Source organism: Pleurodeles waltl, chromosome 1_1 (assembly GCF_031143425.1).
Source record: "Pleurodeles waltl isolate 20211129_DDA chromosome 1_1, aPleWal1.hap1.20221129, whole genome shotgun sequence".
In the NCBI taxonomy this organism is placed as follows: domain Eukaryota; kingdom Metazoa; phylum Chordata; class Amphibia; order Caudata; family Salamandridae; genus Pleurodeles; species Pleurodeles waltl.
In genome coordinates this window covers 799,530,703-799,545,261 of record NC_090436.1, presented here as the reverse complement: position 1 = coordinate 799,545,261, position 14,559 = coordinate 799,530,703, and the positions used below count along the sequence as shown (strand labels likewise).

Genomic DNA, 14,559 nt, shown 5'->3' with positions numbered 1-14,559 from the left:
AAGCATAAGCAAATATCCCTGACTAATTCTTCCATAGAGCATTGCCTTTGGACAGAGGATGTGGGTACCTGGATGCGAAGTTTTGACATTTTGCGTTTTCGCTGGTGGCGAATAGGTCTATGTCTGGTGTTCCCCAGTGGTGAAAGGATGGCTGAAGCACTTGGGGATAAATCTCCCACTCATGTGTTTGTGGATGATCTCGGCTGAGAACATCTGCCAATTGGTTGTGTATCCCTGGAATGTATTGTGCTACCAGGTGAATGTTGTTGTGGATTGCCCATTGCCAAATCTTTTGGGCTAGGAGGGAGAGTTGGGATGAATGGGTCCCTCCTTGTTTGTTTAGGTGATACATTGTTGTCATGTTGTCTGTTTTGATAAGGATGTTCTTGTGAGTGAGAAGAGGAAGAGACTGAAAAGCTTTGAGTGCTAGGAATACGGCTAGCAATTCTAAGTGATTTATATGAAACTGTTTCTGTTTGGTGTCCCATTGTCCTTGAATGTTGTGATTGTTGAGGTGTGCCCCCCAGCCAATCATTGATGAATCTGTTGTAAATATGGTCTGAGGCACAGGGTCTTGAAAAGGCCGCCCTTTGTTAAGGTTTGTGGAATTCCACCACTGAAGTGATATGCATGTTTGGCGGTCTATAAACACCAGATCGTGAAGTTGACCCTGTGCCTGTGACCATTGCTGTGCAAGGCACTGTTGTAAAGGCCGCATGTTTAGTCTTGCATGTGGGACAATAGCGATACAGGATGCCATCATGCCCAACAGTTTCATGACGAATTTGACAGTGTGCTGTTGGGCTGGCTGTATTTGTGCCACTACATTGCGAAATGCTTGTATTCTTTGTGGACTTGGGCTTGCAAGTGCTGTTTGTGTATTTATTGTGGCTCCTAAATACTATTTAATTTGCCCAGGTTGTAGGCGCGATATTTGGTAGTTTATGGAGAACCCTAGGGTGTGTAGAGTTTGCATTACATAATGCGTATGGTTTTGACACTGTGTATGACTGTTGGATTTTATTAGCCAATTGTCAAGATATGGGAAGACATGAATGTGTTGTCTTCTTAGGTAGGCAGCTACTACTGCCAGGCATTTTGTGAATACTTTGGGAGCTGTTGTTATTCCGAAGGGTAACACTTTGAACTGATAATGTGTCCCTGAATTACAAACCTGAGGTATTTTCTGTGCGCTGGATGGATGGGTATGTGAAAATACGCATCCTTGAGGTCTAATGTTGCCATGAAATCTTGCAGCTGTAGCAGTGGGACCACATCCTATTGTGTTACCATGTGAAAGTGTTCTGACAGGATGTAAAGATTGAGGGTTCTGAGATCTAATATTGGTCTTAAGGTTCCATCTATTTTGGGGATGAGGAAATACAGTGAGTAAGCTCTTGTTCCTATTTGATCTTGTGGCACAAGCTCTATCGCTTGTTTGAGTAATAGAGATTTTACTTCTTCTTGCAACATGATGATATGTTGGGTGGAGAGTTTGTGTGGTTTTGGTGGAATATTTGGAGGAATTTGTGCCAATTCTATGCAATAACCATTGCGGATAATAGATAATACCCAGTTGTCTGTTGTAATGGGTAGCCAATTGGTGTGGAACCTTTGCAGTCTTCCCCCCACAGGCGAGGTGTGAGTTGGGAAGAGCTGGAGTAAGTCACTGCTTTGGCTGCTGTGAGGCTTGCTTGGTTGATTGATATTTTCCCCTGCCTCTGAGGTATTGGCCACTGTAATTGCCTTTAAACCCACCTCTTTGATATTGAGGTTGGTAGGTTGATTTTGTTTGTGAGGTGGATGCCTCAGGTGTTTGGGTTCTAAATCCACCTCTGTATTGGGGTTTCCGAAATGACCCCCTGTATTGCATCGTATACAAATCCCCCATGGCTTTAGCGGTGTCTGAATCTTTCTTCATTTTCTCAATAGCTGTGTCTACCTCGGGGGCAAAAAGCTATTTTTGATTAAACAGCATATTAAGGAATGCCTGTTGAATTTCAGGCTTAAATTCTGAAGACCTAAGCCATGCATGTCTTCGTATAGTGACAGCAGTGTTGATTGTTCTAGCTGCTGTGTCTGCAGAATCTAGGGCTGACCTGATTTGGTTGTTTGTAATAGCCTGCCCTTCCTCGACTATTTGTTATGCCCTTTTTTGTTGGTCTTTGGGGAGATGTTGTATTATATCCTTCATCTCATCCCAGTGGGCCCTATCATATCTAGCCAACATTGCTTGAGAGTTGGCTATCCTCCATTGATTGGCTGCCTGCGATGCCACCCTTTTGCCCGCAGCATCAAATTTTCTGCTCTCCTTGTCTGGTGGGGGTGTAACTCCGGATGACTGGGAGTTTGCTCTCTTCCTGTCTGCGCTTACGACTGCAGAGTCAGGAGGTAATTGTTGTGTAATAAAGGCAGGAGCAGGGGGAGATGGCTTATACTTTTTATCCACTCTAGGAGTATTTATCCTAGCCTTTACTGACTCTTGAAATATTTGGTGTGCATGCTTTAACATGCCTGGAAGCATGGGAAGAGACTGATAGGTGGTGTGTGTAGTGGACAGTGTGTTAAAAAGTTATCCTCTAAGGGCTCAGTGTGCATGGCAACATTGTGGTAGGATGCCGCCTTAGCTAAAACCGGAGTATATCCGGTACTATCCTCCGGTGGTGATGGCTTGGAAGGATAGCAGTCTGGGTTGTTATCGGGAATGGGATCTGAATCATTCAGATCCCATGGATCCACATTGTCTTGTTGTGAATCAAATGAATGTACAGGAGATTGTACAGGTGTGTGAGTAGTAGAGGGAGAGACAAGCAAGTGAGGAGAGTGAGGAGGAGACTGAGGAGGAGAAAATTGAGGAGGTGGAGATTTTTGTTTAGTCTTTGGCACTTTAGCCGGTGGCTGAGCAGTGTCCAATTGTTCCTGAAAGGCCAGTTTCCTCTTAGGCTTCAGAGGAGCTGCAGTTATAATTTTGTCAGTGTCCTTCTGAATATGAATTCTGGCTTGCCTTTCATCTATATCCTCCATTTGTGAATGTTCCTCCGAGATTCTTTGGCTTTCTTTAAGTACTTGTGAAAGTCCATGTTCCTCTGTGTAAACTGGCCTTTTCGGCTCCGAAGCTGTTTTTTTTGGTATCGAAAGGCTGGGAGTGGATGTTGGCCTCGGCTCCGAAAGCGATTTTCAAGGTTTTGACTCGAAGGATCGATGTCTGATAGTTTCGGAGACAGTGCTTCGGCTCGACCCTGAAGGCTTCGGTGGCGTGGCCTTTTTCGGTGCCGAAGTAGTTGGCTGGTCACCGAAGGTCTTTTTACAGGTCGAGCCATGGCCTTCCGGCAGTGGCATTCCCAAGGCCTTATGTTTGGGCTTGGCTGGGACAGGGGCAGGCGTACTCACGTGCTGTCCTGCTGTGACCGGTCTGTCCTCCTCGGACTCCTGTTCAGAGCCGGACCCTCGGACGGACACTGCCGCGTGCATGATCTCCTCTTCCTTGACGTCGAGACGTTCGGTGGTCTTGGACGCCATCTCGAGTCTTCGTGCTCTTCTGTCTCGGAGAGTTTTCTCTGAACGGAAGGATCTGCAGGCCCCACAATTTTCTTCCCGATGGTCTGGGGAGAGACAGGGATTACAGTGGAGATGCTGGTCTGTGTAGGGAAATTTTGCGTGGCACCGAGGACAAAAGCGGAATGGGGTCCGGTCCATGCGGCTTCCATGTGGTCAGCCTGACTAGAGCAGAGTTGGGCGCGGGCGCCAACGAAGGCAGAGTAAAGATGTTTGACCCGACTGTACCGAAGTGTCGATAGAAGAAGGTAGACGGTCTAAACAATACCTATGAGAATTCGCGAGTTTTAGAACTTTTCCGACTCTAACTATCGGAAGGAAAAGAAACACGTCCGGACCCGATGGTGGAAAGAAAACAATGGAGACAATGCCCATGCGCAATGGAGCCGAAGAGGAGGAGTCACTCGATCCCATGACTCGAAAACACTTCTTTGAAGAAAAACAACTTGTAACACTCCGAGTCCAACACTAGATGGCAGAATATGCATAGCATGTGTATCTGCAGCTACACATGCCATCGTGTATGTGTATATGTGTGTGTGTGTATATATATATATATATATATATATATATATATATATATATATATATATATATAATGTTAGAGTAGTTAGGTGTAGTACTGTGATGATTACTGTGATGATGTAATACATTCTGGTGCTGGCCTGTGAATAGGAACGTTCTTAGAATGGTGATATGGGAAGTGTTGAGCAGTTAAGTGGGAAGGGTATGCCCAGACGTGGGTCCCGTGCTTCCCATGCCACTGGATTCAAGCTAGCCTGGCTGATGAGGGGTGAAACCCTGAAACCGGTCCCAGGATGCTTGTTTCCGGTCCAGTGAGGACCTGGCTTGGCAGTTCGGTCTGGACTGTTCCCATGAGGAACAGGGTCAAGACTGATTTGCATATGGCTGGGTCCAAACTGGGGTGGCATGGTGAGCAAAAGAACGATGGATTAAACCCAGATCTATGACTGGGGGTGAGTGTTTGACAATGTTCAGCATTCCGTCCATCACTTGTTGTTTTTGCATTGTATGAACTGAACATGCCCTGGATGCTCGCTGGCTGTGCTGCTCCACAACTGTGTAGCCTCTACTAATAAACCAGTACTTATTGTCATCCCGTGGTCAGAGTACTTACTACATTAGGTTCAGATTTTACACGCACAAAACCATAGAAATTCAGCTGTTAGCTATTTCAAGTAAATATAACTCATGACCTAAGGTAACTGTAACTTGCGCCTTCGTCATGCACTGCTAATCAGCCCAGATAATATATCACTCATAATTTCTTCTATGACATCATTGATATCACTATAAAATTTGCTGTAAAATTAATGATGAGAAAACTGTGCATGGCGAGGGCTGAATTTCTAAGGCTTTGTGCGTGTAAAATCTGAACCTAACTATAACGTCCCTGGAATCTTTGTTTTTTTTAGTGAATTTCTAAGTTTTATTTTAATTCTATTTCTCAACTATTATGTCCCCAAGATCTTTTTTTTGTGAATTTCTGTTTTTTTTTTTTATTTTTTTTTATCGCAATGCATGGTGAGGGGTAGGGTGGGCCTTGGTGTTGGGGGGGTGGAGGGTGGACGCAGGGCCTGGCCTTGTGCTGCCCTCACCCAAGCTTTCTGCTCCTACCCCCCCTTGCCATCCATTGTTTAAGTCCATGCCCCTGCTACCTCATTACAGCCCTGTGTGGCTGATGTCCTGCCACTGCCCTTCCCGCCTGCCCCGAACAATTAGCTTGCTTCCCCATCATGTCCTCCCTATCCTCTGTTGTCCAAGTCCATGCACTAGTCTTCTCCCTCTTACCCTGCATGTCCAATGTGCTGCCACTACCTTCCATTTAGCTTGATGTCCCTGCCCACTTCTCCTGCCCTCCGTTGCCTAATTTGAGGTCTCATCACTGCTTTCCAGCCTAGCCTCTGTGCTTAGCTTGCTGCCCCCACCCTCCTTACCCCTGCCCTCTGATGTCTGTGTTCTTGCCCTTGCTCCCTCCTTTATGCCCATCATGTTCCAAGGACTTGCCGCTGCCCCTCCTATCTACCCTGAGCATTCTGTTGAGCTGCCACTGCCCATTCCACCAGCCTAGAATGAACAGATGACTGACGGCTGTCCCTGCCACCTCCACCCTGCCTGTCGGAGTTCCATGCCTCTATCCCCTCACTCCTGTCCTCTATGGTGCATTTTGCTGTCACTCCCTTCTGCCCTCCATGTTCTGTTGTGCTGCAACTGCTCCTCCTGCCTACCCTGTTTGGTCTGTTGTGAAGCCACTTTCCCTGCTCTCTCATTTGTGTCCAGCCTCTACCAATCCCCTCTGTCCTCCAAGGTCCTTTGTGCATGCCCCTGCCTCCTCCCTTTGGCCCACCATGGCCGTTGTGCTGCCACTTTCCTTCCTGTCTGCCCAGAGTGGTCAACTTATTGCCTATGCACCCTCCTCCCTGCCCTCAACCATCTGCGTCTGTGCTCCTGACATCTGCCTCCCCACAGTATTCCAATGAACAACTAGATTGTTAACATTCTATATTTATTACAAAAGTGTGGCATGCCTGACATTATCTTGATGTAATCAAAACTGTAATGTCAAAAGCATTTCCTGTATAGATTATATAAAATGAGAGGATTTTAGTCCTATTGAAGTTATGGTTAGGGCACTAAAAAACTAAAATGAGGACATATTTTCTGAGTTCTCAAATAGCCAAAAAGCACTTTAAAATCATTTGCTATTTTGATTTTTTTATCCAGTTGATCACTTGATTATATGTTACACTTAAGGGACGGAATGTGGCCTTATGGCCAGAGTTGCAGGCTTTGCAACTGGGGAACCAGGCTCGAGTTTCGGCATCAGCTCGACATCCTGTGATTCTGGGCAAATCACCTAATCTCCCCATGCCTAAAGCCCAAAAGGAATGTGCCATTGTGTAATGTAACTGATGATAATATAAAGCACTACAATACCTTCGGGTCAAGTCTGCGCTATATAAAACTGCAAAAAAACAAAACATGAAAATGTTTGCACACTTCGGTTATTGGGCTGTACTTGGGCGGCATTTGGGTGATATTTGTACTAAATTTGGCCTCTTTTTTCTCTGGTGGCTATATTGGGAGACATTTGTTATGAAGCTCCCTGATCTCCTCATTTACTGCAGTATCCTCAGGAGAAATTTATATATATACACAAACTTTATTCGACTTTCAACAAGTCATAAAAGTCATAAAAATATCCAATTATAATACATTTCAATATATAAAATTAAATAAGTAAAATAGTAAAAAAAAATGAGAACACACAACGACAAACTATCTAGTGTATCGATAAAATCCCTATCACAATAAATTACAATTACATCACCACCCCCATAGATTTCCTTATCTTTAGTACAGAGCATAAAAAGTTAGCCAGAGTTCCACACGACTCTAAAGAGGATAGTGACTGAAGGCAGACGTAAGCTGTACGACACTGGGGGAGGTTGATTGACCTTAAAAGTGGGACTACTAGGCGCTTCCTCTGGTAGGCATAAAATTTACAGAATAAAACCACATGAATTGTGGATTGGGGTGCTTTTGCATCACAGGGGTATGCCTTTAGTGTGGTCGACCAATCGTTCATGGTCGGGAAGACGCTCAGGAGGAATTGCTTTAAGTTTTCCACTTCGATTCAATCAAGATGGCGGTCAGATGTGCCAAATGTGCATTAATTCAGAATGTTAGCACTCTAGTTGCTCATTAAAACATTGTAGTAAAGCTGCTGATCACCAGGAAGTTAAGTAGCAATCTGCTGCTGGTGTTGAAAGTGCCTGTTTCAGTCTATATCTCAAAATGTTTTAATGAAAAAGAAGAGGAAGATAATTGAGAAATCAGTTAAAGTGTTTCCTATTTTTTCTTTCTACAGCACTAACCACCATTTCTATGACAAAATCAAACCGCGCAGGGGCTGGGGGTGACAAAAATGAAATTAAATAAAAAATAATTTTAAAAAAACCAAACACTTACCTCCTCCGCTGCATGCCGCCGCTCTGTCCCTCGTCGACTGCAGGATCAGGCTCCCAGGCTCCCTGCGGCCAAACCTGACGCTGCTCAAAGCAGCGCAGAATTAGCTGAGAGCACCCAGCCAGGGGTCTTCCAGGCAGACTGGGAGCCCATGGCCTGCCCCATTTCCCAAAAAACGATCATAAAAAGAGTTTATGATAGTTTTTTGGGAAAAGGTTTGCAGCAGCTGCTGCTGGCTGGGGGTTGATGCTCCTTTGCACTTATAGAGGAGCTGCCCCTGTAATTAAGACTGTTAAACACTCTAGTTGTTCTTTAGAACACTGTGGGAAGCTGCAGTAGAACTCAAGGCAATCAACTGAAAGGCTGCTCCTGTTGGAAGTACATGTTTTACTGAGAACATCAGACTTCATTCTCATATGGCTGAGAAAGATAGTGTGAATTTACAGAAAATATGCTCTCACTTTAGTTTCAAAAGCACCTTCCATAACATCTATGGAAAATCCCGAGAAAACCGTTTTCTCTCAAACATGATTCATGAACTCCCAGCAGAAGGCTTTTTCACAGGGTAATATTACCTTACCAACAAATGACTTATATTGTATTTAAAATCATTTATCACCCTTCATACACATTCTCCTTTTTGTGACCCTCAAAACCTGCCATTCACTACAATGCGTTTCAATGGGTGCTATCATGTATATTAGTCCCAAGATGGCTGCCAGTACTTAAACTTTCTGGTTGAAGTGCTGACAGCCAATCAGACCTCACCATGAGATCTGTGCTTACGCTCTGCCTGGATATACAAATTTGGTTTTCTTTGAATATCTCAAAAACTACTGTATGAATTTACACCAAATAACAAAAGGGCACTTTCTGGACCAAGAGATCCTTTCTGCCAAATTTGGTGTAATTAAGTCCAGCGATTCCGGGTGCAGTTCTGGCTAAAATCCCTCTGGAGATTAACCAGGAAACACACTTTTTTTTTTACACCCCCCCCCTTTCTAGAACCAGCTTGACGGATCACCCCAAAACTTTCAATATACAAGACCTAGGAGGACACTTTTATGGAAAATTTCATGAAGATTCGTCAAACTGTGACACAGATATAGCCAAGTCAAGAAATGCTTTTCCTGTGGAAATTAGGCCCTAACTATAACTACCTACTAGCGATTGTATAAGACATATGGGTAAGTTCCATGTACCAAAACAATCTTGACCATGCTGAAGCTGTTAGGATAATTCAACATGGTTCTCTCTTCAATTTGTTCAGAATCCGAGGATTCAGAGGCAGTGGTCAAAAGGAGTATGCAAATATTTATGTCAATGAAATCTAAAAGGCGTTCCACCCAAGACACATTGTTCATGTACCGGCTTGCATAATACAGGCATTTGTGACTGAGTGGGGGTAGTGAACAGGTCTAAGGTTGTTTTTCCCTTTTGTTGAATATTTTCGAAAGGTGTGTTTGTGACATCTCCCATTGGTGGCAGTCCCTTAATGATCTGCTTAGATCATCCCCCCAAGGGTTTTCCTTGCCTTGCACATGCTGCAGTTAAATGGAAAGTTTGGTGTGTAAATATCAGTTCCAAATGTCTTTCGCCTCCTTGGACAGTAGATGTTATTTTTGTTCCTCCTTGCTCATTTAAATAAAACATTGTGGCTCTGTTGTCCGTTTAAACCATTACCCTAGATCCTTTTATTCTTGGCAAGAAAGCACAGAGCTCCAGGGCCACAGCTCTTATTTCTATTAAATTTATTTGCCTCTTTCTGCCTTTGGTCAGCCATTTGCCACTAATTTCCAAATCCTGGAGATGTGCTCCCTATCCCTCCATGGACGCATCTGTTGTCATGACGTAGTTTGGTGGCTAGTTAAGAAAAGTTAATCCCATGGAAATTATGTCTTCTATCATTCATCATATCACGTATTCTACCATTTCCAACATTATTCTAATGATATCTCAAAAGATTCCAACTCCTGTTTCCGTTGTTGGTCTATTTGTTCCTGCAGTGGTAGTTTTTTTTAAGAGACAGAAGCTAGCCTTATTGTGGTAACCCTTACTTATGCAGGAACGGCCTTGCAGAGTCTTGTGTCCAGAATTGCCCCTAGGAATGTAATTCATTTGTTTGGATTAAAGTATGATTTTTCCTTGTTTAGTTTGAGACTTAAGTGTTTGAATATTTGACAGCATGCTCTTGTGGGACACACTGCAGCCTGGAATAAAGTTGCTTTTATTAGCCAATCACCCTCTGATGTTTACTTCTCATCAGGTAAGCTGCTACCGGTGCCATGCACTTGGTGAAAATTCTTGGAGCCGATTTTAATCCAAAAAGGAAGGCTTTGAATTGGCAGTAAAAATCCAGCCACCTTGAATCTGACATACCTCCGGTGTTTGACATGTATGGGATCTTGGAACTAAGCATCAGGTAGATATGACTCCCTAGGTTTAGCAGCTGAATGATATCCTGCTGTGTAACCATTCTGAATTATGTTTTTTGAGGTACTTGTTGAGCTGCCTCAAATCTAATACTTGCCTCCATTTTTCTTCTACAGTAGGATGAAGTTGTGTTTCTGGGTGCTAATGGCACCTCTTTGATTGCTCCCTTCACCATTAGCAACTTTATTTCCTCTTTTAACAGACTAAGGTGTTGGTTGATGTGACCTCCTATGAGGTGATTTTCAATGAGATTCTGGTGTAAATTCTAGGGTATTACCATGTTGGATGATGTCCAACACCCAACAGCCCAAAGAGATGGCTCTCTAGTTTCTATAAAAGTTGCAAAGAGTCTCTGTTACATTCAAGGGAGCTGAATGAAGAGAGGGAAACGGTGTCATGACCTTTGTCACTGTCTTCTGAAGGACGAGTGTACTCTCTCTAAACTAGCTAATTCCCTTCTATTGGGTTGTCTGGAGAAGGCCCACGATGGTGGAGGGCGATAGTGGTGGGTGAATTCTTGCGGATATCCCTATTGTTGGTTAAGATAAGGTTGATATCTGTTAGAGTGACAGCCTCCTCTGAAGGTGTATTGACCTCTACCTCTACCACCACAAAGTAACTGAAACCAGCGTTGCTGGAGTACTCCTAATGATGTTTGCATTTTTTCCGTATCAGCCTTTATTGATTGAAGTGCATCGTCAATATGCTTCCCAAGAACAGCTTCTCCATTATACAGAATATCCAAAATATTTAACTGTACTTCAGGTCGAAACGATGTAGGTTTGAACTAGCCTTACTATCTTCAGACTGCTGCTCCAGCCATTTGCCTGAAGAAACTCAATGCTACATCCATTGCAGTATCAATAATTTCAGAGGATGTCTTCTCTTCACCCCACCCGAAGGATAGATTTTTCTTCTTGTGTTTATTTGTCCTATAACTTGCTTTAAGTCTGATCACACCGGCCCAGGATGGCTAATGCACTGTACGCCCTTATGGTCATAGCAGCCAAGGCGAAAAACACATTCCGATGTTATCCAACCTTCCTTCTCAGGAGGAGCTGAATACGGCTTAGTAGGATTGTTTGACTGCAGCTGCGTCGCCTTTATAACTAGAGAATCTGGCTTCAGAAGACCTATTAGACAGCTGGAGATATTTCTGGGGCCTTGAATTTCTTGTCAAGTCTAGGTATTACGGCAGCGACCATAGTAATGTTTTTCATGAGTTTAAGGCCTTTTGCCCAAATATACTTCACTATGTGTATAGATCTCTCAGATTTCCTTGTTGTTTCTTTGAAATCGTATAGGAAGAAGCCTGTTTGTTTAACAGGTACTGGCAGATCAAACCTCTTACCAGCCCTTTCTAATAGGGCATGGACGCCCTCATTATCTGGTGGCAAACTGGGCACTAGAGGTGTTGAAGAGGTGGAAATTTGTGCAACATAACCATCCCATCCGCTTCCCTTTTTGTAGCCTAATCATGAAGTATTTTGCTTTATTCAGGCTCTTCATCCTTGTTGTCCTGAGCCACATAATCATCATAAATAGTAATTGGTTCCAAATGTCTTGGTTGTGGAATACCTTGTTGCTGTACAACCGGAGTCTTTTCTTATTTCATTAGAACAGGAGAATGTGATGAAGTACCAGCTGGGGAAATCAGACTTTGCAGCTGCAGTTGGGGTGTAGTTCCCCTTTCCAGAAATCTCTTATAGTAATCAAGCATCTAGTGAAGGACTGTAACCAGAGCTATAAGAACCTGCATCATTGGTTCCTGAAATGTCTGTTCCTCAAATGTTTCCTCATAAGAATAATCATGAAACTCTTCATAGGATCTTCTTTTGTCATGGTGCCTCTCTATAAACGAGAAATCTCCAGGCAAGTAAGTTGCCTCCCCCTAATAATATTCCTCATCCATTTTTCCTGGCATTTTACATGCAGCTGTGATGGGCTACTTGCAGCCCTGAAAGGTCTATCATCTTAATCCTCATCAGCACCTCCTATTTCTAGAAGTAATACTAGTGGCAAAGGGGAAACCTTGCTCCGTAAGGTTTGTTCTGGTCTTATTAAAGGCTTAGTAATGGCCGTCGACAAAGCTGACTTTGAGGTTACAATCTTGTGCTGAAGAATCCCTGTGTCGCAGCCGGAGGTGCTATACTGGTCATTGGTGTAGCCGTCGACGGTGTGGTCAACGGAGCATTCGTCGACAATGGCACCATAAGATCGTCCATCGATGACAAAGCAGCAGTCTTCGGTTTTGATCATGTTGTAGACTGTCTCGTCGATGCCGAAGACATCGTTGAGATTAATGTTTATGTTAGAGATGCAATTTATACTTTGGTAGTAGTGATCAACATAGACACCACAACCATCTTCTTTAAAGCCGACGTGTGTGATATGTGAGGAGGATCAGAGATAGGCTTCTTGATACTTGAGAATTCAATGCAGTTTCAAAAGGAGCGTAAGGTTTTGACCTTAATTTTATTGGTTTAGAGAATCCTGGAGGTGTTGTACAACTCGATTTCTTCTGATCAGGACACATGCCAGACTTGCTTTTTTCTGTCCCTTTTGATATTTTTTCAGGTGGCTCCTCACCCAACTCTTTACCATATCTGTCTTCGGTGTTTTATCTGAAGTTAGTGATTAAGGGCCAGATGTAGCAAAGGGTTTTTCCCATTCTGTGTCAATGGGAAAATGTGTTCGTACATATGCCCTAAGTTTCTGTTTTGAAGCCTTAAAAGAAGCCTTGCTTTGCTATCTTTTAGTGTCTCAGCAGGAAAAGTTCTGCAATATTTGAGTCGTTAAGTTTAAGATCAGGGTAGCCATAACCCTTTTGAAGGTCCTCAGAGGAAAAAAAAAAGCCTCATCTTACCACAAGAATTATAGGGCCTAAATAAGCCCTTTATGGACTCTTCTGCCATTTTCTTTTTGTCGGAATAAGGTGCAGACAGAGTTAGGTCTTCAGTAGATGGAAATGGAGCTCAACTAAATGCCACAAGAGGTGACCGTAACAGTTTTCCAGCAAAACACAACGTGATTAGAAATCTGAGGTGTGGTGAACCTGGAGGAGAGGAATGAAGCGGAGGCTGCACTCGGTTTGGCTGAAGTTTGGTTCTACCTAAAACAATGTGGACTGGGATACAATCTCACTAGTTTTGGCTTTACTGTTTACTGCTTTTGATTCAGAGCTAATTATAATTACCATGGGACTCCCAACTCCGCTATGGGGAAGATTCAAGCATGTGTATCTATGAAAGTTTAATACTCGCGAAAGAAACAACCTGGTGCCTAGGCTACATACAGATTCACAAATCCCAACGGAAGCACTCAGGTCCCTGTAATAATATTAATAAACACCAAATTCAAAGTCCACAGTTCCACTTGAAATGTTCATCCTCTTTTTTATTATTTCCTTTTAGCAGGTACAGCCAAGCCAACACGTGTTTCGTCTGGGTAAAAATCCCCCCACAAACTTCATCAGGGCTTCTCTCGATTGGTATATTATACTTCATTTATATCTTTATATCTTAACCCAAATTCAGTGCATACTATGTTGCTTGTGTCTATTGTTAGATGTTATTATTGAGTGTGTCTCTTTCGACTCACTGCTTATAGTGTACTGTCACGCCGCCTCGATTTATATTGCCGTTGATGACAGAGTATTCAACGATCCACCAAACGAGAGTACGCGAAAGGGGTATACACACAGATTCAAAATATTTTTCCACCAATGGCAAGCAAGACTGTTTTAAAAAAAGCAAATACCAGAAGGGAGCAAACGATTTTGACAGAGGAAGAAAAGAGCATTAAGCAATTCAGTTAATTGGCAGAAAATGTCTACATAAAAAATGTTTACCTTGGTGAAAACCTTCATTATATAACACAGATACTTCACTCTGGGGTCAAACGCTGCATACGCAGCTAGCAGTCGTGTGTTATGCAGGGCCTACAATGAGATAAGAGGACATCGGATTACAGAGACTTAATAAGCAAGTAGAATATTCCACAGGCTGCCTAAAACTTACATAAACTTACTACAAAGTAAGAAAATAGTTATAAATATCTAACAAATAAAACGCTGTCTACACAAAGAAGTGGGCCTGAGAGTAACTTGTTAGAGAATCACTCTAGTACTACCTCCATATAATACATTTTTAAACACAAAAATCGTACCAGAGATGTAGTTTCCGGATTACATTTTTTATATTTATATAACGAGTAAACCAACTGTTTTTCACTGATATTATTGCAGCCTGCACAAATCAGTGAACACTTATAAAGTAAATACAAAAGGAGTACACCTCCTAGGATTTTTTGGCATTTTTCAAGCGCTTACCATCCCCGTCGTGTGGGGGAGCTGAAGCGCTTACGATGAGAGGTGTACTGTTCGAAGTGTGTTGTTTTTGGATTCAGACCATGTGGGTACAGTTTTCATGTCCCGCAAGACCGACTAAATAGGTGCCCTTATCTTGTCTTGGAACACTGATGCACTTGGCAGTGTGACGGATGATGCATGTGACAGATGTAAGCACTCATTAAAAACTGTATCAGCACCGATTAACTTCACAGACCCTTAGACACTGAGAT

General features: G+C 43.1%; 1 protein-coding gene across 2 annotated transcripts in view; it reads right to left on the bottom strand.

Moving 5' to 3' along the window:
* The window catches only part of TUT7 (terminal uridylyl transferase 7), a 1,097,449-nt gene that overhangs the window by 419,015 nt on the left and 663,875 nt on the right, over positions 1 to 14,559 (bottom strand). For both annotated transcript variants that reach the window (XM_069228237.1, XM_069228248.1), the window contains exon 18: positions 13,829 to 13,918. In XM_069228237.1, coding sequence (XP_069084338.1) covers positions 13,829 to 13,918 — 90 coding nt within the window. The remainder of the gene's footprint in view (positions 1 to 13,828; positions 13,919 to 14,559) is intronic.